The following is a 27904-nucleotide window of genomic DNA, read 5'->3' as shown; positions in this document are numbered from 1 at the left end:
ATTGTTGAGTAAGGTGAAGATAGATGGGCTGGTTTCAAACAGGATAATAAAGTTGAGGAAGGTGAGGATAGATGGGCTGGTATCAAACAGGATGATAAAGTTGAGTAAGGTGAGGATGGATGGGCTGGTTTCAAACAGGATGATATAGTTGAGTAAGGTGAGGATAGATGGGCTGGTTTCAAACAGAATGATATTGTTGAGTAAGGTGAGGATAGATGGGCTGGTATCAAACAGGATGATATTGTTGAGTAAGGTGAGGAGAGATGGGCTGGTTTCATACAGAATGATATTGTTGAGGAAGGTGAGGATAGATGGGCTGGTATCAAACAGGATGATAAAGTTGAGTAAGGTGAGGATGGATGGGCTGGTTTCAAACAGGATGATATAGTTGAGTAAGGTGAGGATAGATGGGCTGGTATCAAACAGAATGATATTGTTGAGTAAGGTGAGGCTCGATGAGCCAATATCAAACAGGATGATATTGTTGAGTTAGGTGAGGATAGATTGGCTGGTATCAAACAGGATGATATTGTTGAGTAAGGTGAGGATAGATGGGCTGGTTTCAAACAGGATGATATTGTTGAGTAAGGTGAGGACAGATGGGCTGGTATCAAACAGGATGATATAGTTGAGTAAGGTGAGGATAGATGGGCCGGTTTCACACAGGATGATTTAGTTGAGTAAGGTGAGGATAGATGGACCGGTTTCAAACAGGATGATATAGTTGAGTAAGGTGAGGATAGATGGGCTGGTTTCAAACAGGATGATATAGTTGAATAAGGTGAGGATAGATGGGCTGGTATCAAACAGTATGATATTGTTGAGTAAGGTGAGAATAGATGGGCTGGTTTCAAACAGGATGATATTGTTGAGTAAGGTGAGGACAGATGGGCTGGTATCAAACAGGATGATATAGTTGAGTAAGGTGAGGATAGATGGGCCGGTTTCACACAGGATGATTTAGTTGAGTAAGGTGAGGATAGATGGACCGGTTTCAAACAGGATGATATAGTTGAGTAAGGTGAGGATAGATGGGCTGGTTTCAAACAGGATGATATAGTTGAATAAGGTGAGGATAGATGGGCTGGTATCAAACAGTATGATATTGTTGAGTAAGGTGAGGATAGATGGGCTGGTTTCAAACCGTATGATATAGTTGAGTAAGGTGAGGATGGATGGGCTGGTTTCAAACAGGAGGATATTGTTAAGTAAGGTGAGGATAGATTGGCCGGTATCAAACAGGATGATATTGTTGAGTAAGGTGAGGATAGATTGGCCGGTATCAAACAGGATGATATTGTTGAGTAAGGTGAGGATAGATGGACTGGTTTCAAACAGGATGATATTGTGAAGTAAGGTGAGGATAGATTGGCCGGTATCAAACAGGATGATATTGTTGAGTAAGGTGAGGATAGATGGGCTGGTTTCAAACAGTATGATATTGATAAGTAAGGTGAGGATAGATTGGCCGGTATCAAACAGGATGATATTGTTGAGTAAGGTGAGGATAGATGGACTGGTTTCAAACAGGATGATATTGTGAAGTAAGGTGAGGATAGATTGGCCGGTATCAAACAGGATGATATTGTTGAGTAAGGTGAGGATAGATGGGCTGGTTTCAAACAGTATGATATTGTTAAGTAAGGTGAGGATAGATTGGCTGGTATCAAACAGTATGATATAGTTGAGTAAGGTGAGGATAGATGGGCTGGTTTCAAACAGTATGATATTGTTAAGTAAGGTGAGGATAGATTGGCTGGTATCATACAGGATGATATTGTTGAGTCAGGTGAGGATAGATTGGCCGGTATCAAACAGGATGATATTGTTGAGTAAGGTGAGGATAGATGGGCCGGTATCAAACAGGATGATAATGTTGAGTAAGGTGAGGATAGATTGGCCGGTATCAAACAGGATGATATTGTTGAGTAAGGTGAGGATAGATGGGCTGGTTTCAAACAGGATGATATCGTTGAGTAAGGTGAGGATAGATGGGCCGGTTTCAACGGGATGATATAGTTGAGTAATGTGAGGATAGATGGGCCGGTTTCAAACAGGATGATATTGTTGAGTAAGGTGAGAATAGATGGGCTGGTTTCAAACAGGATGATATAGTTGAGTAAGGTGAGGATAGATGGGCTGGTTTCAAACAGGATGATATAGTTGAATAAGGTGAGGATAGATGGGCTGGTATCAAACAGTATGATATTGTTGAGTAAGGTGAGGATAGATGAGCTGGTTTCAAAATATATGATATAGTTGAGTAAGGTGAGGATAGATGGGCTGGTATCAAACAGGATGATATAGTTGACTAAGCTGAGGATAGATGGGCTGGTTTCAAACAGTATGATATTGTTAAGTAAGGTGAGGATAGATTGGCTGGTATCAAACAGGATGATATTGTTGAGTAAGTTGAGGATAGATTGGCTGGTATCAAACAGGATGATATTGTTGAGTAAGGTGAGGATAGATGAGCTGGTTTCAAAGAGGATGATATTGTTGAGTAAGGTGAGGATAGATTGGCCGGTATCAAACAGGATGATATTCTTGAGTAAGGTGAGGATAGATGGGCTGGTTTCAAACAGTATGATATTGTTAAGTAAGGTGAGGATAGATTGGCTGGTATCAAACAGGATGATATTGTTGAGTAAGGTGAGGATAGATGGGCTGGTTTCAAAGAGGATGATATCGTTGAGTGAGGTGAGGATAGATGGGCCGATTTCAAACAGTATGATATTGTTGAGTAAGGTGAGAATAGATGGGCTGGTTTCAAACAGGATGATATTGTTGAGTAAGGTGAGGACAGATGGGCTGGTATCAAACAGGATGATATAGTTGAGTAAGGTGAGGATAGATGGGCCGGTTTCACACAGGATGATTTAGTTGAGTAAGGTGAGGATAGATGGACCGGTTTCAAACAGGATGATATAGTTGAGTAAGGTGAGGATAGATGGGCTGGTTTCAAACAGGATGATATAGTTGAGTAAGGTGAGGATGGATGGGCTGGTTTCAAACCGTATGATATAGTTGAGTAAGGTGAGGATAGATGGGCTGATATCAAACAGTATGATATTGTTGAATAAGGTGAGGATGGATGGGCTGGTTTCAAACAGGAGGATATTGTTAAGTAAGGTGAGGATAGATGGACTGGTTTCAAACAGGATGATATTGTGAAGTAAGGTGAGGATAGATTGGCCGGTATCAAACAGGATGATATTGTTGAGTAAGGTGAGGATAGATGGGCTGGTTTCAAACAGTATGATATTGTTAAGTAAGGTGAGGATAGATTGGCTGGTATCATACAGGATGATATTGTTGAGTAAGGTGAGGATAGATGGGCTGGTTTCAAACAGTATGATATTGTTGAGTAAGGTGAGGATAGATTGGCCGGTATCAAACAGGATGATATTGTTGAGTAAGGTGAGGATAGATGGACTGGTTTCAAACAGGATGATATTGTTAAGTAAGGTGAGGATAGATTGGCCGGTATCAAACAGGATGATATTGTTGAGTAAGGTGAGGATAGATGGGCTGGTTTCAAACAGTATGATATTGTTAAGTAAGGTGAGGATAGATTGGCTGGTATCATACAGGATGATATTGTTGAGTCAGGTGAGGATAGATTGGCCGGTATCAAACAGGATGATATTGTTGAGTAAGGTGAGGATAGATGGGCCGGTATCAAACAGGATGATAATGTTGAGTAAGGTGAGGATAGATTGGCCGGTATCAAACAGGATGATATTGTTGAGTAAGGTGAGGATAGATGGGCTGGTTTCAAACAGGATGATATCGTTGAGTAAGGTGAGGATAGATGGGCCGGTTTCAAACGGGATGATATAGTTGAGTAATGTGAGGATAGATGGGCTGGTTTCAAACAGGATGATATTGTTGAGTAAGGTGAGAATAGATGGGCTGGTTTCAAACAGGATGATATAGTTGAGTAAGGTGAGGATAGATGGGCTGGTTTCAAACAGGATGATATAGTTGAATAAGGTGAGGATAGATGGGCTGGTATCAAACAGTATGATATTGTTGAGTAAGGTGAGGATAGATGAGCTGGTTTCAAACCGTATGATATAGTTGAGTAAGGTGAGGATAGATGGGCTGGTTTCAAACAGTATGATATTGTTGACTAAGCTGAGGATGGATGGGCTGGTTTCAAACAGGAGGATATTGTTAAGTAAGGTGAGGATAGATGGGCTGGTTTCAAACAGTATGATATTGTTAAGTAAGGTGAGGATAGATTGGCCGGTATCAAACAGGATGATATTGTTGAGTAAGGTGAGGATAGATTGGCCGGTATCAAACAGGATGATATTGTTGAGTTAGGTGAGGATAGATGGGCTGGTTTCAAACAGGATGATATTGTGAAGTAAGGTGAGGATAGATTGGCCGGTATCAAACAGGATGATATTGTTGAGTAAGGTGAGGATAGATGAGCTGGTTTCAAAGAGGATGATATTGTTGAGTAAGGTGAGGATGGATGGGCTGGTTTCAAACAGGATGATATTGTTGAGTAAGGTGAGGATAGATGGGCCGGTTTCAAAGGGGTGATATAGTTGAGTAATGTGAGGATAGATGGGCTGGTTTCAAACAGGATGGTATTGTTGAGTAAGGTGAGGATAGATGGGCTGGTTTCAAACAGGATGATATTGTTGAGTAAGATGAGGATAGATGGGCTGGAATCAAACAGGATGATATTGTTAAGTAAGGTGAGGATATATTAGCCGGTTTCAAACAGGATGATGCAGTTGAGTAAGGTGAGGATAGATGGGCTGGTTTCAAACAGGATGATATTGTTGAGTAAGGTGAGGATAGATGGGCTGGTTTCAAACAGTATGATATAGTTGAGTTAGGTGAGGATAAATGGGCCGGTTTCAAACAGGATGATATTTTTGAATAAGGTGAGGATAGATGGGCTGGTTTCAAACAGTATGATATTGTTGAGTAAGGTGAGAATAGATGGGCTGGTTTCAAACAGGATGATATAGTTGAGTAAGGTGAGGATAGATGAGCTGGTTTCAAACAGGATGATATTGTTGAGTAAGGTGAGGATCGATTGGCCGGTTTCACTTTACATTACATCAAAAGCTGTTCTTACTGCATCTTCTTCTTCATTACCACAATGGTGAGTCGTTCAATCCCGCTTCTCTATTCCATTATATGCTATGATGTCATTCAATACTTTTTTCAACATTTCCATTATATTCATATTGCCCGATCAAACAGCATTTCCGATTATACACCACCTTTGAAAGCATCACAAAGCCAGTTGCTCTACTTGCAACACAGGTGAGAAAGGGATACGAACCAAAAAAGAAGCTGATATTCATTAATTTATTCAAACGATTTTTAAAGGGTGAAAGTTATTTTGTACTTGCTTCCTCTGGAAGCGACAGGTCTCACCTTCTTGTTCTTTATGAATCGCAAGTACATTCGTCGACAAGGGACAAGAGGTAGCACGCTTATCTATGAGATGTCTGGGTTCAACTCCTGATAAACTGTCCGATTAGTGTTTCACAGGATAGGGCATTGCTTCATAAAGTGTGCCATCCCCCCCCCACCCCCCCGATTGACATTAAGCTGGCTGTCCCTTCTGCTCGCATTGGTTGGTGAACGTCCAAGATCAAAGTATGCCATCCCCCAGATAGACATTAAGCTTGGGTCTTTCAAGAAGAAGAGGCAAGTTATCGCCAGCTCTCTGAACAAACTACAAATTCCTGCTCCAATCAGCTCAGGTTAAACATCAGGCTGGGCCAACTGATGTGTGAAAGACTTGGCCAAAATATTTCCCTCGCTTAATCCACAAAAAGGTGGGGTTAATTGGGGCGGTTAAACAATAATATAGTAGATAAAGGAAAATACATAAAAATATCAGATTTTAACCAGAGTTCCCAGATTAATGAGCCAATGATACTGATGGAAACACTAAACATGTCTATGATGTCATTAAGGTCTCGGTTGAAATTTCTTGGCATGGGGTGAAGTTATAATATTAAAATATAGAAAATGTGTGCCAGATTGTTCTCTGGTAGAAAGGTAGGACACCATCATGAGTTGCATTCATAAAACGCAGTGTCTTGCCTCGCACACTCATTCTGAACAAAAATATAATCGTTAACTGAGCACACTACTATTATGGCCAACTGCTATGATTGCCCATATACCCGCATCATCCATACACCCTATTATGTCACATACATTGCCATTATCTGGAGCTTTATTGTTTATTGATTGATTATGATATTTAACGACCACTTTGTGCCCATTAATGCTAAATTGTGTCAATGAAGGTGAATATGAAATGAGGAATATGACAGCCTCGACACCAGAAAAGGTGGGACCTCAGAAGGAGATGGATCTATACAGGTCCAGTATGGCTCCATAAGTAAATGAGAATGACCTAGAAGTACGCTTTATAACTGAGCAGTTATGGCCGGAGCCCAAGCCGCCCTGCTTTGATCAGACGCACAGTGATTTAAAGTGTTGCATTCATCGGTTCAGCGGTTTCAGACAGGAGGATTTTTAAAGGTTTTTTTTTGCTTCAGTCCAATATGGCTGATACACGACGTCACCGATGACATCGTTGTTATCAAACTTTATTCCTCACGGGTAGTCAATCATATATGTGAAATTTCGCATCAATTGATTAAGCGGTTCAAGAGAAGGAATTTTTTAGGTATTCAGTAAATACAATATGGCTGCAAAGCCACTTGATCGATGCCGGTTTAGTTATCACCCTTGTATCCCCTTGGATAGCGGACATTTTGTATCCTTACCATTTCGGATCCAATCATTCAGCGGTTTGAGATATGTTTTTTGAAGGTTTTTGCTTTAATCCAACATGGCTGCCAGACCATGTGTCCTATCACGTTGCAATTTTCAAACTATATTCCCCATGGCTCGTTGATCATGTGTATGGATGTAGTTTGGCCTTGATTTGTTAAGCGGTTCTGGAGAAGATTTTTTTACATTTATATTTTCAATCCAATATGGCTGCCAGACTGTGTGACTGATGACGTCATAAATGTAATTATTCACTCACATTGGGTCATAGCATCGGATATGTGAAGTTTCAGATTTTTCAAAAAAGGAGTTTGATTCAACCAATGATGGCAGGAATACACTTCACCGATGATACTATTGTTATCACCCTGTATACCCCATAATGGGAAGTTGATGACATATGCCAAGTTTCAATTTTTTCCGTTGAATGGTTCAGGAGATGTCCAATTTTTTTCCCTTAAATCCAACATGGCTGCTATACCATGTGACCTATTACGTCAGAGTTTTCAATAAAGTATTCTCAAATGGAAGTCCCACCTTTGTCTAAAGTTTTGCACCAATCGGACAAGCGGTTGCAGAAAAAAAAACAAATTTAAAGCGAAAATATATAGGCGTGCGACACAGGCAGACAGACATGGGCATGACAATAGTCTCGCAACTCCTTTGGGGCAAGACTAATTAAAACACCCATTAGTTTAATGAGCACAGTGAATCATAGTCAGAGGTAGAACAAGTATTTTAAAGTGAGAGTGAAGAGAAGAATAAAAATAATTTTCAAGGAGTTAAAGGAGTTCCACCCCATCTCTAATAATCTCTGCTGCAATCTTATTCTCCCCATTACATCAAGCTCTCTAAAGTTGAATAAAACAGCATCTATTGACTCCCCTAGATAATCCATCCTGGTTAAAATACACACGCACACACATTCTTAAATATCACAACTCGTACTAAGTAGCCCCTCTTGCAGCCCCCACCCCGTGTGCACTTGGGTATTTATATCAGGCCCACGTCCAAAACCGTTCACCGAGAACTGGCTGAAATGATTGAGAAAGCTAGACTAAGAAAGAAATTTTCATTACATACAAAAGAGCTTAAAACATCTGGACACTTCATCAAACGGTGTCGCTCACGTGTAGCCACAATATTTCACTTTGCCCCACAATTACGTTGGCATAAAATTCTTTTGCACAGAACATCTTATTGAACAGGCGCTGCTGAATACCAAACAGCCCAGGATGGACAAAATGGGATTGCAGTTCAGTGTGGCAAGAACTGGTTTTTTGGAGTGGGGATGGGGGGGGGTAGTTGTGGGTAGTGCTGCCTTTCATTGGGTGCCATCTTGGTTCCCATCTCATATTGCCCTGGGGGCATTAAGAGGATGTTTCACTGGTAAGCCAGCTGGGGTTTTACTCACAATCTAACAATGACCTTTACTCACAATCTCCTGAAGCTCGCTTGATTTCCAGAAACCGAGAAAACAAAACCTTAATACTGCTTCCTTTTGCCAGATTTGAACCCACGTCTTCTGGGATACCACTCCTGCATTCTTAACCACCCTGCCAATCACCTTCAATATTGTAAGGCAATTCAACATATTCGGCGCAGCGAGAATCAAATAAAGTGTTTAAGAAACGCCACCCTGGAGTTATGTTTCTCGAAAGAGAATTATGTGGGAAAAACTATCAGCAAGAATTTTTGGGAGAAATAAAGAATGCCCATTAACACAATGTTTTCCCCAAATATATTGCTGAAAGCCCTTAGCTGTCAATCACCCCCACTGAATGCACCAGACAATCCCTTGTTTATGCCCCTTGGGATATGTTTGAAGGAAGGGTTCTGTCAATCTCTTCTCTCAGTTGATCTTTACCTTTCCCCTTCCTCCATATTTGCTTTTTTCCATAATCTTTTGAGCAACCCACCATCTCAGCCGAGAACAAGTGCATGCTGCGGAGACCATAGTCGTTTGAACCTGAATCTCATGCTTCCATCATTCTCAGGCGGCTTTACTCGTCACCACATCGGTGATAAGGTTTAACGTTGTACTCCGTTGACATAAACAAAACAGTCAACTTGCATCCAACTGAAACGGAGAAACAGGAAGAAAATGTCCTGGTAGAGCATGACCTCATGCATGCAGCACCTGGCTGCCCTTTTGTGTCGTTTATTGGGGTGTGGACCTGCCGCTGATGTGGTGGCTCCTGATGAGATTCAGAATTTAGAATTTGGTCAGGGTGCCAGCACCCGATAGCAGACTTTTTCAAAATATTCAATCATGGGATTTTTAACGTCGACAAGCATATGTGAGCAGATGGAACGGCCCACTAGACATCCCGTCTGATGGATGACTTAATCCACTGAGCAATGCCCTGCATGTAAACCAGGTGGGAAATTGCACCGACACTATCCAGCTCAAAGGCAAGCATGCGACCTTTGAGCTGTACTCTCAGACCCTGGTAATAACTGAAAATAATGTTATAAAACTCGCACAAAATTAAACAATCATACCACATCTGCATCAGAAAATACAGATTCATCCAGAGAAATTACAACGTCGACTATCATGAGTGACACGACCTCTCACAGATCACCTTTCTTCCCTGCACGACAAGCCCGGTGGCAGGTAAAGACATTGCGAATAAGCTAATGCCTCGTTCATTCTTCTGTAACATTCCCTGAGAAGAGTTAACTCGAAGGAGGTCAAATAGCTGTTATCAGCTGGCAGGTGGTTTCTACTGTCAGACTGTGGACCTCCTTTTGAAACCTTGCAAATGCACACCCTGTTAAGTACAAGACTGAGGATCATGTAAGAGTGAGATGACAGAGGATAAAGGTGTAACTTTATGACAGTTGGGCAGTGTGTCCATGGATAGCCAACATCAAGCAAAGGAATTAATGAAATGGAAAAAAAAAGGAACAGAGGAGGGGAGGGAATCTACAAGTAGGAGGGTTTGGTTGGGTAGGGTTAATGTGGATATAAAATATCGTTGCTTGTGGTGTGGGATGACATGAGATTGTGGTGGAAGATTGGGATTGAATCTCCTCCTCCAGAAAGCAGTTCCACAAATGGGAGAAAGCATGAACAAAATAGTGGAGGTGTGCAGTAAGCTTGCATTTGGGAAGGTTAACCAGGAGGGTTTACAGGTAGGACACACGTGTCTTATAGGACTTGGGGCAGGCCGGAGGTTTGAGAGAGCAGATGGAGAGGGACCAGAGGAGGAGGGGGGTGAAAAACAGAGAAGTCACAAACATATGCTTCAGCCTCATTGCAGAAGATTCTAATAACATTGAGAGCTCATTAGAATCCACAGAATCCAGGGGGGGGGGGAGAGATAGATATAGAGATATGCTGGAGTGCCAGCCCATAAAGGAGAGCAATGTTCCATTGAGTTCTGGACAGTGGCCTTGTCGATTGTGTTTTAAAATTAATTTATTTTAAAGAATAACTTGGAATGACTGAGGATGCACCCATCACACAACATCATGCTGATGAGTCCATTTGGTTACAAATGCTGTGTAGAAATGGTGCAAACATTAATCCATCATGACATTCATTCATAAGAACATCGGAGTTACCAGCTAATGCCACCAGTCAGCAAGAGAGGTTTCACCGTGACACAGGAAGGAATGAGCAATTTAATGGAATGTGGTTGAGGAAATTGTGATAACGTACCAGCCAGATGCCCTGACTGCCGAGCCAATAGAAACAGTGGTAATAATAACAATGATTATATCTTATCTGAATGCAAAGAAACCTTATTATATACTTTCTACAGTGACGTCTGTGGCGTAAGCATAACATTTTAGGATTAAAAAAAAAATTATTTGCTTAATCTGAACCTTCTGAAAGGTTTGGTAAACAATGTGAACAGGTTGTGATTTCTCAATAAATAAAGCAAGATATTGGGGAAAAGGAAATTCCATTAATAAAAAATATTACCTTGAACAATACCAGCAGAGACTTACAAAGAGCTTACTTGCAGAATCATGAAACCTAAAAGTGTGTGTGTGTGTGTGTGTGTGTGTGTGTGTGTGTGTGTGTGTGTGTGTGTGTGTGTGTGTGTGTGTGTGTGTGTGTGTGTGTGTGTGTGTGTGTGTGTGTGTGTGTGTGTGTTTTGGGGGGGGGGGGTGTTACTCCACAAAGAAATAATAAAGACAAATAAATTAGCTATTTAGGCAGACAGATGTTAACATACATTATCGAAAAGGCTTCTTTTGCTCTGTCAAGTAATTATTGATAGATAAATAAATATTTTTTTTTTTACATGTACAGTACAGAGCTCAAGGCTCATGGAAGAGCAAGACGTAAGGAGAGAAGCGAATGAATAGAAAACAGAGTGGTGTAGAGGGATAAGCAGACAAGGGACAGCCGAACAGGCAAAGGGCATAAAGACACGCAGGACAACAAGAAGGGATACAGACAGAATAATGAAGTGGAAGAGAACAGACAAGGAAATATGAAGACATACAAGGAACTTGGACACAGGAAGGGGCCATAAAGCCCATCATGCCTGTGCTTTATCAACACCACGTGAAGTCAATCTATCAGTTTATCTACTCTCGGGTGGAGGAGGTGGGAGGATAGACAACCGGTTGTTGGGTAAGAAATGAACAAACATCGACAGCACATTTTTTGATGAGACCCTCTCACAGAGATCACAATCCGGAGGGTTGGGTGAGTTTTACACAAGATCACCCATCGATGCATAAGCTACATACCAATGTCTTGTCCATACACTTGTATCGCTCTATCACCAAAGGCTTCTACGTACATATCTAATTCCAGTTTACATCTATTGACTGTTTCTGTTGCCACTACCTTTCCAGGGAAACTGGTCCGTGTACTAATCACTCTCTGAGTGAAAGACCTCTGCCTTATTACCATCCTAACTTTCCTCTTCTTTAGTCTGAAACTGCGACCCCTGGTCGTGTCACTGCCATTCTGCTGAACAACTCTTCTGCACTTATTTGATCTTATCCCTTCGTGATTTAAAACATCTCTATCAGATCCCCTCATAACCACCTCCTTTCTCATGTGTAAAGTCCTGTATCCTTCAACCACTCCTCATAGCTGAGTTTACCTAGCCCCGGAATCAATCTAGTAGACATTCACTGAACTCTGCCTTTGGCGACGATGTCCTTCCTCAGATGTGGTGACCAAAACCATACACAGTATCCTAGATGAGGCCTCACTGAAATATAGTGCAAACACTACCTCTTTTGATTAATAATTTATCCCCCTATGCCTTGTACTGTCTGCTTATCCCGCCTATACATTACCACTCCTAGATACTTGTGTGTGACATGCTCCAAGATTCTCCCTTGCATTATATAATCTCATTTTTTTCATTATACATCCCCATCTCCAGCACCTCACATTTGCTTATGATAAATTCCAACTGCCAATCATTTTCCCAATATATAAAAGTACAGCATCTAGACTTTCCTGAATCTGATCTCCTCTCTCTGCTATCTACCTTACCTGAAAACGTTGTATCACCTGCAAATTTTTGAGAGCTTACTTTAACCCCACTGTCCAAATGGTTGATGTAAATTACCGGTGTAATAATACGCTTGTTCGTCCTTCCGCCTGTGTGTAACGCTCCTTTCCACCCATTGGTTGGACAGCTGCTTGTTCGATATATGTTCAACGGCTGCTTGTCCTGACTCCTCCAACAATTGCAACCTCAACAATCATGTAGCCACCATTTTGGTGCTCTGCTAAGCCAAAGACATTTTCAGAGCTGTCATTTTCACAATCGCCATGCCCTCCCTATAAGTTTTTCCTTCAGTGTAAAATGACCAAAGCGACTTTTAAAAGGATCATCAAATATTGAAAGGTTGGAGCCGATAGGCATCACGGTCCTTGTGAAAGCCACAGTACATGTAGGCCTCTGGTGTAATATAAGCCTATGAGCCAGTGGAATTATAAAATCTATCCGAGCTGAATAACTACGATGTATTATATATGTACATAGGCACCAGGCATTTTTTTGTTTCAAACCCAGGTTATTATTTTTATTTTGGGAGTGATCGAGGGAGCGGTCTGTTGCATATACACTACCTAAATAAGTATGTGGCATTCTCTCGAGCAAGGGCTTTTGCTGCGGAGGTTCTGCAGACCCCTGCTATTAAATAATAATCGTCCAATATCTGATCCCTGAAGGACCCCACCACTTACAACCTCGCAGCCCCGACATTCTCCCACTGACAGCCACTCTGCTTCCTCTGATTAATCCATTTTCCAATCCGATTATTTACCCGACCAGCAACTCTGCCTGCCCTAACCTTAGCCGACAGCCTCCGATGTGGTACCTTATCAAATGTTTCCTGAAAGTGTAGATAAACTACGTCCACAGCACTTTGCTCATCCTCCCAATCAGTAACTGCTTCCCATAACTCGAATATGATGATTGTTAAACATGACCTCCCGTTAATAAATCCGTGTTAACTCCCTTTCATTAGTCTAAGTTTATTCAAACTGCTCCCCAAGACAGGTGGATAAAGAGCACACAAACACATGGAACATCAACAAGGTAACTGCGGAGAAAAAATTCGTCGTTGGACCCATTCCGCGAAGCACCTGTCCCATGGTGTATCATCGCGTCAGGAATCAAACCGAGATCAGGCATCCCAAAGGCAAGCACAATACATGAGCCTCTGAGTCGTTCTGCCAACCACATGAAAATGATACAACAAATAATAAATAAATGATGTAACTACTTCGAAACTTCTTTTCTGGGATAATTCAGGGGAAGAAACAGCATGTCAAAGAAATTCCACCAATGGAATAATGAGTGAAGAGTGTATAAGTGTGCTCCTGCAAGGTGAATGCACAGTAAAGCTCAGCATGTTGGGGTAAATGACTGGATTTTGAAATAAAGGTGTTTAAGGTCATCACCTGCTCAGCTCACGGTTATTAAGATGTGGATACAGATCCGTCGTGTTGCTCCGTAAAATAGTCCAAACAGTGTCTGCGAAGCACCAATCCAACAGTTCATCATCGTGTCACCACCTGTGCACCAACAGTGTGGTTCACAAGTAGCGCACTTACCTCTGAGCTGTCTAGTCTGGGTTTGATTCGCCACACAACTATGAACTGTTGGATTGGTGCTTCACAAACAGTGGATTGCATCACAAAGTGCGTCATCCCTCAGATGGGCGCTAAGCCGGCTGTCCCATCTGTTGGCATTAGTCGGACGTTAATGGTCCCACGTCGGTGCCTTTCACGAAGAGTTGGCGAGTTCTCACCACCACCCTGAACAGATTACAAATTCCAGTCTCCTTCAGTCGAACGTCAAGCCTGGCCAGCAAGTTCGTGAAAGACTTCAGAAAAAGTATCGTTCTCCTGCCGACCCCAACAAGTAGGTTGGAATGATTGGGGCAGTTAAGGTAGTAGGGTAATCATGTTTTCAATCAGACTTCTCCAAAAGAAAGTCTGACTGCGGCTGCCCTATCAATGTAAAACACTTCCTTATATGAAGCTGAAACGGACACAGAACTGACTGAGCCTTGAGCACTGTCCGATTCCAATGACGTCATCACCGAATCCGCATCCTAAATTTCCCCTCTGTGGCTTTAGACAGACCTTCTTGGCGGAGATGAAGAAACACTGAATGGGTTATTCTTCAGGGCACTTCATAAATGACGTCATCAACGAAGCAATATCCCAAACAGCTGTATGTTTATTATATAACAAATGTAATTTCATGCAAAGGTTAATTTTTACAGACTTGCATAGCATGAAAGAGTTTGCAATAAGTATATTTCAATGCATTTTTGCAATGCTTTATGATGAAGGTCCCAGGTTAGAATATCTAGAAGACTTATGAGTACATTTACTACCTAACCACCCTTTAAAAATAAATAAAAGGTGTTTGTTACTGCTGTTTCAGTAAATTTTATGTCTGTTGGTTTAATGAATCAACTTTTCATGTCATTGATCCCAGTTTTGACATTTCTGAACCTGCGCTGTGCAATATTACCGATTAAAATGGTAATTTCAGGATGTTTTTCTTCTCATTTTAATAATTTCTTCAATTTTTTTTTATTTTCCGCTCATAAATGACACCAGTAATGACCATGATACTACCACGTTGGTCCCTACAGGTTTCGGACCTAAAACAGCTGCTAAAGGCCCGGGGTCTTCCTGTATCAGGAACAAAACCCATCCTGCTGGAACGCCTCCGTCTCCACCATCAACAACATCCTTACCAACTCCCTCAGCACAACTCCCTGGTAGTGGCAGGAGGAGGAACGCTGCCATATTCCGTCGTCACGCCACCCATCTCGCCAGCAGCTCCACAGGTTGAGAAGTCACCAGACTCGCTCTCGCATCGGGCTTTGAGCTCCGGGCAGGCCGCGTGTGTTGGTTCTTTGGTGAACAACACCAGTGAGATGGAGCCGGGGTTGGAGCGAGACCTGGCGCTGCAACAGAAGAGGCAGAAGATCAAGGAATTGCAGCGGATCTTAGAGTCTGAGCGACGACAAGCTGAGGAGTTGCGCATGCAGGTGTGGTGCTGAATGCGAGTCATTGTCTTCATTCACAAAACACCATAACCTTTCTAGAGAGTGACAGCAGAACCACAAGGCACACTTTTTGTGGAGGATGTTGATCATACTGATTATCTTGTAAATGATGAAGTCATGTGAGCATCTTAGTCCAAAACGTTTCAAGACCGAGACCTATACAAGCGTGGTGTTCAAGATACTCTATGAATGAGACGCGATAGTCCAGTAAACACCTTTTTATATTCTTCAATCTGTAATGCGAAGATTAGTAAAGGAATATTTTTTTCTTTGCTTATTTGATATACCAATAATATTCAAAATGAAAAAGTCGTTTCTTGGACTGCAATTGAGTGTCTCATTCCCAGAAGCCCATGAACACCCCCACGGACCACTCAATAATGGCAGTCTGTGAGTTTGCATTGCCCTCTAGTGTCCAAGCATGTTTGTTGGAATTTTAAAAGGATCGGTGAATGTTAAATTGCAAAAGCAGTACAGTGTTGCAAAATAACTGCAACAGGTTCTCAAAGGTCGAGGCACCTGATCCTCAGTTAGACCTTGAATTCAGGATCCAAACTAAAAGTAGCCACTATCCTGCAGGACCCATTGTTCTTTGTTATTGGGATGGGTTTCAAGTAAAAGTCATCTCACGGGAATGTTACAATAACTCAGTGGGATTGATTTGATCTGTTTGGTGTTCCCATCTGATCTCATAATCTGTGCTGGTTTGCCCATTGTCGATGGGCAAATCTTGTGCAAACATACGTGTGATGTTTGCACAAGATTCTCCACCTGCCTCAGATCTCTTCATTTTTACTTTTACTTTTCAAAAACGACCGTTAACGATCAAAACGACTGTTTCTTTTCAAAAATGACCGTCTCACCTCTCCTCAAAGTGATTCGTAGGGTTTGCCACCTACATTTGAGGAACATCGGAAACATCGTCTTGAGTCCACAATGGGAGACTCACTGTTGTGCAAGAAACGCTTGATTTTTATTTTTCAATGAATGATGGCCTTTCTTGGATTATTTTTATGGTCCTTCTCACATCGAGTTCTAATTTCAATAGTACACATGCTTGCCTCCAAATGAGCATATAACATAACTCATGATGATGGGAAATTAATTATTCTTCTGATGTCCAAAATGTACAATAGGACACTTTTACCTCCTCGATTCCATCATTTCAAGCCACACCTCGTCATGACCTTCTGCCATAGTAAGTTCGCAATCATAATCTTGAGTGTAGTAACAACTCAGAAGTCAGACTACAAAATACCTTTCCACTCTCTCCTCTTTCCATTTCAGGTGCGCTGTGACCTCTGGAAGCAAAATTCTTCAGAAGCAAATCATTTATTCCCAATCCTGCCGAACCACTTTCATCACTCTCCAGTCTTCACTGCATCTTCGCCATGTGGCGACCTGTCCATCCCACAGGTCCATAATACACATCCTTTCCACGGCCTTCCCATGGGCTTCAGAGACAGGCCTACCGCTACTTCATCTCCGGCACAAACATTACAGAACATTCCACCTGCTTTCAGCCCTCCGGCGATTCCCAGGCCGTTGGTTGCTGCAACCCCAGGGCAGAGGTCCCAGCATGCTTTGGAGTCATCTCCACACCATTTGTTGGTGTCCCAGCCAACTCATAATGGATTGCATCAGTGCAGACAAAAGTACCAGCATCAAATTCCCCATCAGCATGGGCTGGAGAAGGTAATTTAGATATCCTCAGACTCAATTAGTCTCATGCAATTTTCCATAATGTGCAAGATTTCCCACAGTTTAAGCAGAGATGTCTCGACTCTTTTGGTATTTTGATGCTCCGGCTGCTGAATTACACTGCACTCCCCATAAATGTCATGCTGTCCTATCGTAGCGAAATGTCCACCGAGTGCTAAGATACCGATGAAATGCTGATGAGTCTAGAAGAAGACCAAAGCAGTTCTTCTTAAACAGCATATTTATTTTTGATGAACTGACAAATGCTCAGCTTGTTTGATATTTGATGTTTGATATATATATATATATATATATATATATATATATATATATATATATATATATATTATATATATATATATATATATATATATATATATATATATATATATATATATATATATTATATATACATGTAATTTGATGCTATTTGATCCATTTTATAGAAGATATTTGATTGATTAAGAGAGCTCTGTTCTTTATACAAACTTGCATCGTGCATTGAACAACTGATAATGAGATGTATTGTGGAACAACCTGAGGAGTACGGTGAACATTGAAGACACCACCAATTAGAATGGGAGATCAGCAAGGTGGGGCTTGGGTCTGAGGTTTTAACACTAAATGGTCTTCATCTGAGACGATGCAGGCTTATCGTACCAAGGAGTTCAAAGCAGCAAGGTATTATGCATTCAACCACCAAGCCGGTCTATACTAGTCGGCATGGTGCCTTCAATTTTGAGAATATGGATCTTCCAAACGACAACCAATTTATTGTGAAGCTGGGGACTTTAATGTTTCCAACACTTCAATCTATACCAGTGTATCTCCTCTTTTTCCAGCCAATCAATTCCAGCTTTCCCAATCAAGCAAAGGTCGATGAGTCCAGGCCGATTAGAATTCATATACTGGTTGCTTTTTGACCTTGCCTAACCATCATTAACATGTCTAAAGATTTCGTAACTTTGTGCTGCTATTACCACTGAAATGATCATATATACTGCACTTGATAGTTACGTCAATCTCACAATATTGCAAGTAACTAATGAAACAAGAGAAAATGTTTCTTGGTTTGTCTGATTCTCCATCCAGGCAAACTCAAAGGCAGATTCCCAGCAGGTTTCCTCTACCCTGCCTTCAGTGAGCCTGCCGATCAGGCAGCCGCCCTCATACGAGGATGCAGTGAGGCTGACTCACCAGCAACAAGAGATGCAGGTTGGGTATAAATATAGGCCACTCATTACATAATAGGCAAGGCTTAGGCCTGTACAAGGCTTCGGTCTGTAGAATGTTCAAGTGTGGTAATAATGGATTGGGCCGTATAGCCTGTTAAGTTTTGGTTTTGTAATTAACAAATTTACATTTTCAAATGAGGAAGGAATCAAATGTGGTGAAGGGTCATAGTTCACTGTAACAATAAAAAAAATTCTTGATAAATCAGAACTACTTTCAGCCCATAAGGTCTTTGTCCATAGCCCAATGCAATACTGCATTGTCTTATGGGCTGGGGCCCCAGCAACGCGTCTGCCTCTCCTGGAGTCTGTGGAATCTAAATCTCTTAACGTTATTGGAATCTTCCATGATGAGGCCAAATCACAAAGACTGTTTCACTCACATGGCAGGCAGGGTGGTGACTTCTCCACTTTCTTTGCTGCCTCTCCTCCAGTCTATATATATATATATATATATATATATATATATATATATATATATATATATATATATATATATATATATATATATATATATATATATATATATATATATATATATATATATATATATATATATATATATATATATATATATATATATATATATATCTCTCTCTCTCTCTCTCTCTCTCTCTCTCTCTCTCTCTCTCTCTCTCTCTCTCTCTCTCTCTCTCTCTCTCTCTCTCTCTCTCTCTCTCTCTCTCTCTCTCTCTCTCTCTCTCTCTCTCTCTCTCTCTCTCCTATCTGACCCTCCTCAGCCCATCCAGGATTCATATGTTCATTGAGTAACTCACTCTGGGTTAAAGTCACAAAATCCAGGCTTTCCATACACCTCCACTCTTTTCTCCCAATTTTGCACCTTCCTTCCAGAGGAGGTTCATTTGCACTCTTCCATCCACGGCTTCAATCACGTGGCGCACCACCATCTCATGCCATCCCCGATCCCTACCAATAATCTTTTCTACTCCCATTTATCCAAACTAAACCCTCTTATTTCAGGTTACCGTTTCCTCCCCTCCTCTTCTCTTTTTTAGTCGTCCATTCCCTTGCCTGCTGTGTCCACCTGTTGCCCTCCTATTAGTATTGTAGCGTCAATGACTCAACTAACTTCGAGCTCGTTGCAGCGGGAGGGTAAAATCCTACAATGTTCAGTCGCTTAACTCCTGTGGAGACATTCCAAATTAATGGTAGGCAATGCACGTGTAGGTCGTGAGGAGAGACACGAAAAGCATAGCTTTTTTTTTTAAACCAATGGGTTTATACCCGAACCACAAGCAACCAGGGGAAGATTGACCCAATGAAAGGAATGCGATGGTGGGTTGGGATAGAGAAGAAAGGGGGAACACAGAATCGATAATAAATAATTATATACAATGAGAATAAAATAAATCTAAAGAACTAGTGCAACACACACCAGACTCGGTCACTGATGGGCAAAGGGATAAAAAAAAAACCGGGGGATTCACCTCTGGTGGAAGCGGGGACGAGCAGGTGATGAGCGGACGATGAGACGATGAGGAGAAGATGACCAGGTTGATGAGTTGAGCAGACGATGACCAGGACAATGAGGAGGTAAAGCATTAGGCAGGTAGGCAGGACAAACAGGCACAGACAGGCACAGACAGGCAGAGACAGGCAAGGTGACCTCCTCAAGACTCTCCTCACACTCTTTCTTCTCAGACCAACCCCATTCTCCTCAGACGTTGATCGCTTTACAGACCTCTCTTAACTGCCTGATTCGGCTACCCCCTCTTCTCTCGGGGAAATGCTACACCCCCTTCCGGAGGGATCCATTGATCCACCCCTTGGGAGGTGATGAACACTCCTCCCCTTGCCCTCGTTTCGAGTCTCCCAGCACCCCCCGGTAGAGGTTGATGTCGAGATTATACACACAATAACTATTACCACACACCACCCCCTGTATGGTGCACATTCAAACAAGACTATTCTTAAGCTAACGTTTCCCTACTTATTACATCAAGATGAGCAACTACTCATACATGGATCATGCTACTCTAAACATTCGTATCTACTCTCTGTTGATATCTAAACCCTTTCTCCCCCCCCTCCCCTGCCCCCACAAACGTAAGAGTATATTGCTTTTTTACCCTTTGTAATCTCACTATTCTCTTACCCTCAATCTTCTATCGGAAGGAAAAGTGCATATACACGTGAATACAAGACAACAAGATAGCTTGCTTCTGACATATCCGCTCTTTGGTTCTCAACTGGGCACAATCCAATTTGACCTGGTGTAGTGCCAGCAGGGTGTGCTGCACTACAAAGCATACCGTCATTTGGATGGGAATACACTACAGATAGGATGGCCTACTTCTAGTCTCCGTTATAGGCATTAACGATCCTTCAGAATCTTTCAGTAGATGAATGGATACTTGGGTTGATCCCCTAATTTAATTCAAGTTCTCTCAATGAGTCGAACATGATATTGACTACCGAGCCCAATTTTGGACATTTCCTCACCTATTTACACCATGGTGAACCCACGGGACTTTAACGCTCAATCTCCAATGAGATATCAGATCAGACTAATACATACATAAAGTAAGCAAAATAAATAAACGAAAATACAAACAAGTATAAAATTACGAACAATTGAGTCAACAAAATAAAAACGCAAATCATAGGATTAAAATTGGCCTCCAAAGCCAGTCGCCAACTGGGAACCCTCCATCATGCAAAGTCCTTCCTCGGCCCACCTGAGCTCCTGACCACGTACAAAGCTTTCGTCCACAGCCTGATGGAGTACTGCTCTCCCCTCTGGGCTGGTGCTCCTGCCTCTCACCTATCTCAGCTTCACGCTGTGGAAACCATGACATTTCGGATCATTGGCATCTCCCGCAATGAAACTGAGTCTTTGGGCCTCTCACTCTCTCACTGCAGGCTGGTCGGTGGTCTTTCTGTCTTCTACCGTCTCCTCTCTGGCCTTACCCCCCCCCCCGCTCTATCTGAGATATGTTCCCCCACCCCTCCAGGCCCCATATTTCCGCAGGGCGCTCAAGGTCCGCCAGCAACCCCCTTCTGGTTAAACTACCGAAATCTAGAATCACTGCTCACCTTCACTCTTTCATTCCTCTTTTTTCCCACCTTTGGAAAAACTCCCACACTCTCTTCAATCCCACTCTTCCCTCCAGCTATTCAAAACAGCTATTCGCTACCATCTCTTATCTTCCCCCATCCAACACCACGATCTTTTCTACCCCCATTAATCCACCCCAAACCCACCTCCTTCAAATTCCCTGCTTTCCTCCCTGAAACTCCCTGTCATGTAAGGACCTGAAGTGTCCTTTTAGTGTCCATTTAAGTGTCACTTTTTAGTGTCATGTAGTGTCCATTTTGTTTACCCCATGTACCCCGTCCCATCCCTCTCCCTTCCACAGGTCTCTTCATGTCTCTGTTCCACACTGGGTTTATTTTTCCTTCCTTCTCCCACCCCTCTTGTCTCCTGCTCTCCTTGTTGTATGTTCTGTGTGTTAGCTCTTATTCGAGCCTCGACGGTGAATACAAAAAAAAAGTCATGGCAATGGAATGAGTTTTGGAGCAATCTACATTCTTTTTTGTTCATATGCAGCACCAGGCTGTTTGGTAGCATCATTGGCTGAAGGCACGGCTACGCACGCTGATGTAATATCCACTGCAGGGTAGGGCAGGAATTAAAAATGTGTTCATTGTGCCGGCGATAGCTCATCTACTCTTCATAATTGATACCATGGGATATTTAACATCCACAAACTAATGCCGGCAAGACAGGATCCTCGTTTAACGTCTATGTGTGTGCAAGGGCACACACATTAATGAATCACCCTCCCTGTGAAACACCAGGATGACAGTTGATATCTGGGTCGGGATTCAAACCCAGGTTAGACAGCTGAACGGTGAGTGTGCATTCAGTACATCTCGACTATCCTGTCAGCCCAGCCATTTGCATATAATGATGGCAATGAAGCAATATCTATCTATAATTCCAGCAGTGTGTGTGTGTGTGTGTGTGTGTGTGTGTGTGTGTGTGTGTGTGTATGTGTGTGTGTGTGTGTGTGTGTGTGTGTGTGTGTGTGTGTGTGTGTGTGTGTGTGTGTGTGTGTGTGTGTGTGTGTGTGTGTGTGAGAGACCGCTGTTTCTCGACAACCACTGGTCCGATCTAATTGAAACTTGCTAGGTATATTGCTGGGGACCTGAGGATGTGCCTTTTCAAGGTTTGATATTAATCGGACAAGTGGTTCCCAAGTTATGGCCATTTATTTACCAACCAATTACAAGACACGGTGCTGCGTAGGCCGGTGCGCGGCTGGCCGACGATGACGTCACATGCCGTGCCAGTTACGGTGGGATCGATCGATCGGCGCCTTAGTTAGCGTGGCGTAGGAGTGGCAATGGTCAATGGCAGCGAATGTCATGGCAAGCAAAGACAGGGAGGTAAACTTGATTTTAATTTGGATTTTAATTAACTCTGTGTGTGTAAGTATCACAGCAATTGTTACTTCAATCCAAGCGATAATTCGTGGAATGCATGTGAACATTCCATACGGACACGCACTACTTCCAGATAGTGATGACTTAATGTATTCTAATAATTTCTTGATTTCTGAAGCGCATTTATAGATAAACACAATACCCCAATCCAGTCGTTGTTTACGAGAGCGAAGGAACGGCCTGTGTGGTTGTTTGAAAGTTTTGTTTTTTTTTGGTGTGCACGTACGGCGGGCACGCGAGAGCTAAGGAACGGCCTGTGTGGTTGTTGTTTCTGCCTTGCGGTTTCAAAGTTGTTTTTTTTTGTTTGTTTGTTTTTATTTGTTTTTATTGCACGTACGGGCATGCACATACGGGCACGTACATACGGGCATGTACTAGTATTATAAAATAGAGCTTCGGAATTGGCGGAGGGGGTCACGGTAAGATGGGGCTGAGGAAGATGAAGGTATTGAGAAAAATAAAAATTTATGAATAAAGGAAGGAGAAAACAACAAAAAGGATGACGGAAGGATATACAAGCAAAAGGAAGGCAAGGAAGGGTAATGATTCATGGAACATCCATGGTGGAGTCGGATCGGAATATTCCACTATTGTGCCTACGTAATACGTAGATGGGTAAGTCATAATTTGGTCTTATTTTTGATGAAACTTCAATGTGCTCTGCAACTCGGATTCTGCCACTAATGAAGTTCCTGTCATTGAGAGAAATAATTATTTTCAGTTCACACATCACAACAGCAAGCAATATATTTATCTTGTAGTGCGAGGGGTTTGTGTTTTCGGTATCTTTATGGCCATTGTGTTGAAATGTCTTATTTATACCAAATATTCAGGTATTTAACATACTTCTTACACAGGAATGAGATACTCAGTGGGTTATCCCAAATAATTAATTCGGCAGACCCGATGTTAAACAGAAGCACCCCTTGAAAGATTCCAGATATGTGTGTGATGACATCATCGGTAGCACCCCCCCCCCCACCCCCCAGAACTTCAAATGGCGAAACTTTCTTTAAGTCGGAAATGTCAAATCTTTTCCCATTTACAACGAAACATTTACTCCAAGGAAGAGCATTTTCATTTCGTGAAAATCATAAACGCAACGAGCAGAAGCTCCTTTTGTAAAACGATGGCCCATGCACCTGTCGGGATGTCGCACCTGCATTTCCACCACAGCGAGCGATTGGTCGACTCGGCAAGTCGACGTGGATAGTTTTTGGTTTGGTTGCCGTTTTATACACTGACTGAATCAAGACTAAATGGACGAGCTGAAAGTCCAACGATGAAAGCTTTGACATTGGTGTGAACTTTCTTCTTCGCAGACCCACAACCACGCGATGGATGACCTTTTCAGCATGCTAATGGAAAATGGAGGTACCACACTGTTTGTTTTCTCCTGTAATGATGTTTGGATTCTGTGCCCACGTAAAAGTAGAGAATGAATGGAAATGAAAAATATTTAAACAATGTTTTCAAAACTTTGACAAGTGAAAACAAAGATTGATTTTCTCAGCTTTTCAACCTTTATCAAAACGTCCTTGTGATTGTAAAATGCTAACAGGGCTTTTTTGTCGCCCATTATTCCCTTGTATGTAGAAATCGGACTCCGGCACACGTCTGAATCAACTTTGATGCAATCCCCCACACCGGTTGCTTCACCGTTGCCAATACCCAAAAGTGCAACTGCTGTGCAGGTGCACCCTTCGAGAGCACCTTCTTCAGTGGTGACCTCCCCGGCTCCCCCGTCCCCCCTCTCTCCCAGTGGCCTGCTGCAAGCCTGGGATGAAACGGGATCGTCCGAAAGCCTCGCCCTTGAGCAAGCGCTGGTGTCTCTTGCCGAGGACGGGTTGTCCCTGGACCTGTCTGATGAAGGCGCCGGCAAGGATGAAGATGACTGGTTAGAATTGGGCTTGGGTCTCACCGACTCTGCGCTCGGTCTTCCTCCCATGAGTCCAACTTTGCCTCCCGTATTCTCAACCGACCTTCTCGAAGACCTAGACTTTGACCTGGGTCTCGGCCTTGGCTTAGGTCTCAAAACTTCTCCTTGTGTACAAGCTGAGCTTTGGGAGTAGCGAGGTTTGCAGGACATATCCGGAGGGATAGTACAAATACACAGGAGAGCATTTGTCTTTATCTGATCCATCTCTATTCCCAGTCGATCCCCTCTTTATTGACGTACCAACTGAACATCAATCTTCCACCAATACTTCCACTCCTGTATTATCTTCTACGACAACCTACCAGTCTTTTATTGTCATTGTTTTTTTGTCGTCATTCTTCACCAATGACTCTTGCCCTCCATCTTTATCATTTTTCCTTTCCCAATTGCTGCTACCTCCTTGGTATTCCCATCAGTCCCTTAACAACATCTTATTGGCATCACTGTCAGCAGCGCGTAGCTATTCCACGGGTACCTTGTGTCCGTCACATGTGCTGCTCGTCCGACGACAGGCTTCCACCTCGGCCTCTCAGTCAGGGCAGCAGGCACAGAAACCCATCAACAACAGCAATCGAGCTAAAGCCAAAACCCTTACCACCAAGACCTATAGTGTGATGACCTATGAAGGTGTTAAACGCCCTCCAGATGGCATTCCCGACACGTTCAAAATACCAAAACAACCAACAAATGCACTTTGGAACTCGTGCCTTTTCTTCAAGTGCTTTGCTCTTCTTCGGTGAAACAAACTGCTTTCCTTTAATGTTATCTTGTATTTACCCCCATTGTTTCCCTTGAATTCTGGACCAACTATCAAACCGTTCACCTCACCCTCCTTCCACCCTGATGTAACCACAGCATCCGTGGCAAAGAACCAAAGCGGTTTTCACTCGGTTTGCACGTCACCTGGAGACACAAAGCACACCTTTTTTTGCTTCGTTTTTGTAGTTGTTAACCTGTAATGTTCAGATCACACATGAAAATCCTCCTGTTGTATTATATTTGTTATTGTTATCATGAACTGGGCGAAGGGCTGGCAGGACTGCTTATGGTACGCGTACCCGCCTTCGAGCTGTCTATCCTGGGTTCGAGTCTCGACCCGGCTACAAACTTTACACCTCCTGCAGGTGTTTCACATCAACATGTGCACCGTCCGTCAGAAGGACGATAAGCCTGAGAACCCATCTGCGAGTAATGGTCGTTGATGGACGTTAAAGACCCGACGGTGTCTTTCGTTTAGAGTAGGCGAGCTGTCGCCGGCACCCTGAACAAATTTCATATTCCTGCCCGAAGAATGAACTCCAGTCGAACGTCAGGCCTGACCAGCCGGTTCGTGAAAGATTTGGGCCAAAAGCGTTCCCTGGCCGACCCCACAACAAGAGTGGAATAATATCGGGGCTGTAGTAGTTGTAGTAGTAGTAGTACTATTAGTCGTAATGCAGTATATAAAACTGGACAATCAATTGATGTCCATCCACAGCTCTTCCTTCACCCCCCCCCCCCCCCCTTTGTGAAGGATGAAAAGGGCCTCGCAATGATCTTTTCATTAATAACTCGGATCATGGAATGTCACTTTATATACCAAACCTCACAAAGAAATTAAATGTTTTGCAATTGTCATCCCCCCCCCCCCATCCATGATTTGATCAAGTTTTCATTGTTCCATTTGCCATTCATTGTGTCATTCAATCTGATTGTTCGTCATCTTAATTCTGATGAACCCGCGGCTGATTACGAACCGAGAATGGTCAGATTCGGGACGTTTTGTGAGTTATCAACTCCTTATTAATAATAATGTTTGCAAAGAAAACAAACAACAAAGCGCATTTCTTCACACTCTGGTGGCTCGAAGAAGAAGAAGAAGAAGAAGAAGAAGAAGAAGAAGAAGAAGAAGAATATGAAGAAGAAGAAGAAGCAAAATTAATCATGCATGACCAAATCACCAAGTCAGTAAAAAAAGAAGAAGAAGAAAAGCCTGCATGTCTTTAAACGAGCAAAGGCTTATTGTCTGATAGTCGTGTCGAGGAATCGGTTTATTATGACGTCATTCTGACGCAAGTCGTGATCTGAGAAGGTTATTTGTTGTTTATCCTTGTTGTGCGTCTGATAAATGCTTAGTTTACAAAGTTTCTGTCCACCAAAAGAGTATGTATATGTATAGGGGATTTGCTTTTACTCCTTTAATATGTTCACTTTGTAATCCATCTGGGTTTATTTAGCCTCACGAGCGTTTTAATCCACTCTCTTTTTAAACCAGTTTGTTGGCTATTTAATAAGTGCTTTTCATCACCATACTGTGCACCTGTCGACCTGCGCCGGATCAGAGACAAAGAGGCGACGAGAGACCTTCGGAGCCGGACGTTCCTGCGGCTGTGCCCTCGTATGACCAACGACCCACCGCGCACACTGGACCGCGCTGTTGGTATGCGTGCTCTTGCCACTCACCTGTGCCCTTTCCTCCAGCATCTGTACCTGTAAATATATTTAATGTGCCGAGTAAACAAAGCTCATCGCCATGAAGCACCGCTTGGAACCAAAGCAAAGTGTTTCTGCTGCATGGTTGATAATTTTAATATACAGTAAGTACATTCAATGGTGGAGTGTGTGTGTGTTTCCCCCCCCCTCTAATGACGTCATTCACCCACTCACACTCGTCCTGCGGGTATCGGGTGCAGTGGGACGTGAAGGGCCAAATGACCTTTTTCTTTAAATTCGTCTACATTCTCCTTGCATAAACATGCACTGACAACCGATCCTATTGTTATTCTTCAGGATAGATTCACACCTCGTGTGTCTCCGTTACGACCACCGAGCTCTATAACACCACCGGAGAGGTCATCGGCAGCTGGTGATTGTCCGCATCACGGAGTCTGCTCAGCATCCATGTTTAGTCCTTTTATCCACAGCAGTGAGTGGGAATTGACTGGTTTTAATCCCCTTTCACTGCGCTTTTCACACTAATTCTGAAAAGAGATCCATACTTTCAAAAAGCACAAGCCTTCTTTGTAGAGGCTCCTTGAATGTGTTATCATTAATTTACAGAACTAGGACACCGCCGGCCCACATGATCAGCCCTGGGATGGTTTGTTTGTGTGTTCCTACAAGGCTTGGGGTCTCGACGGCTTTTTGTAGCAACGGTTTCTGCAAATCAACGAAATGACTAATTTTCAAGGGAAGTACTTCATTAGGAGTCGAGAGGATTACCGGAATATCGATTAAACTGCATCTTTTTGGGGTACAACATGTACTC

At 42.6% G+C, this 27904-nt stretch overlaps 1 protein-coding gene across 8 annotated transcripts in view; it reads left to right on the top strand.

The window, feature by feature from the left end:
* Nucleotides 1-27197, top strand: part of LOC147011824 (myocardin-like) — a 142802-nt gene extending 115605 nt beyond the window's left edge. For all 8 annotated transcript variants that reach the window (XM_085857123.1, XM_085857124.1, XM_085857126.1 and 5 more), the window contains 5 exons: nt 14896-15297; nt 16603-17010; nt 18109-18231; nt 24041-24092; nt 24315-27197. In XM_085857123.1, the coding sequence (XP_085713249.1) occupies nt 14896-15297; nt 16603-17010; nt 18109-18231; nt 24041-24092; nt 24315-24790 (1461 nt within the window). In that variant the 3' untranslated portion in view covers nt 24791-27197. The remainder of the gene's footprint in view (nt 1-14895; nt 15298-16602; nt 17011-18108; nt 18232-24040; nt 24093-24314) is intronic.
* Nucleotides 27198-27904: the final 707 nt, after the last annotated feature.

Source organism: Eptatretus burgeri, chromosome 15 (assembly GCF_056783735.1).
Source record: "Eptatretus burgeri isolate ZD-2024b chromosome 15, Ebu_testis_v1, whole genome shotgun sequence".
Classification (NCBI taxonomy): Eukaryota; Metazoa; Chordata; class Myxini; order Myxiniformes; family Myxinidae; genus Eptatretus; species Eptatretus burgeri.
Note: the sequence above shows the minus strand (reverse complement) of the source record. Positions and strands in the feature narration are given on the sequence as shown.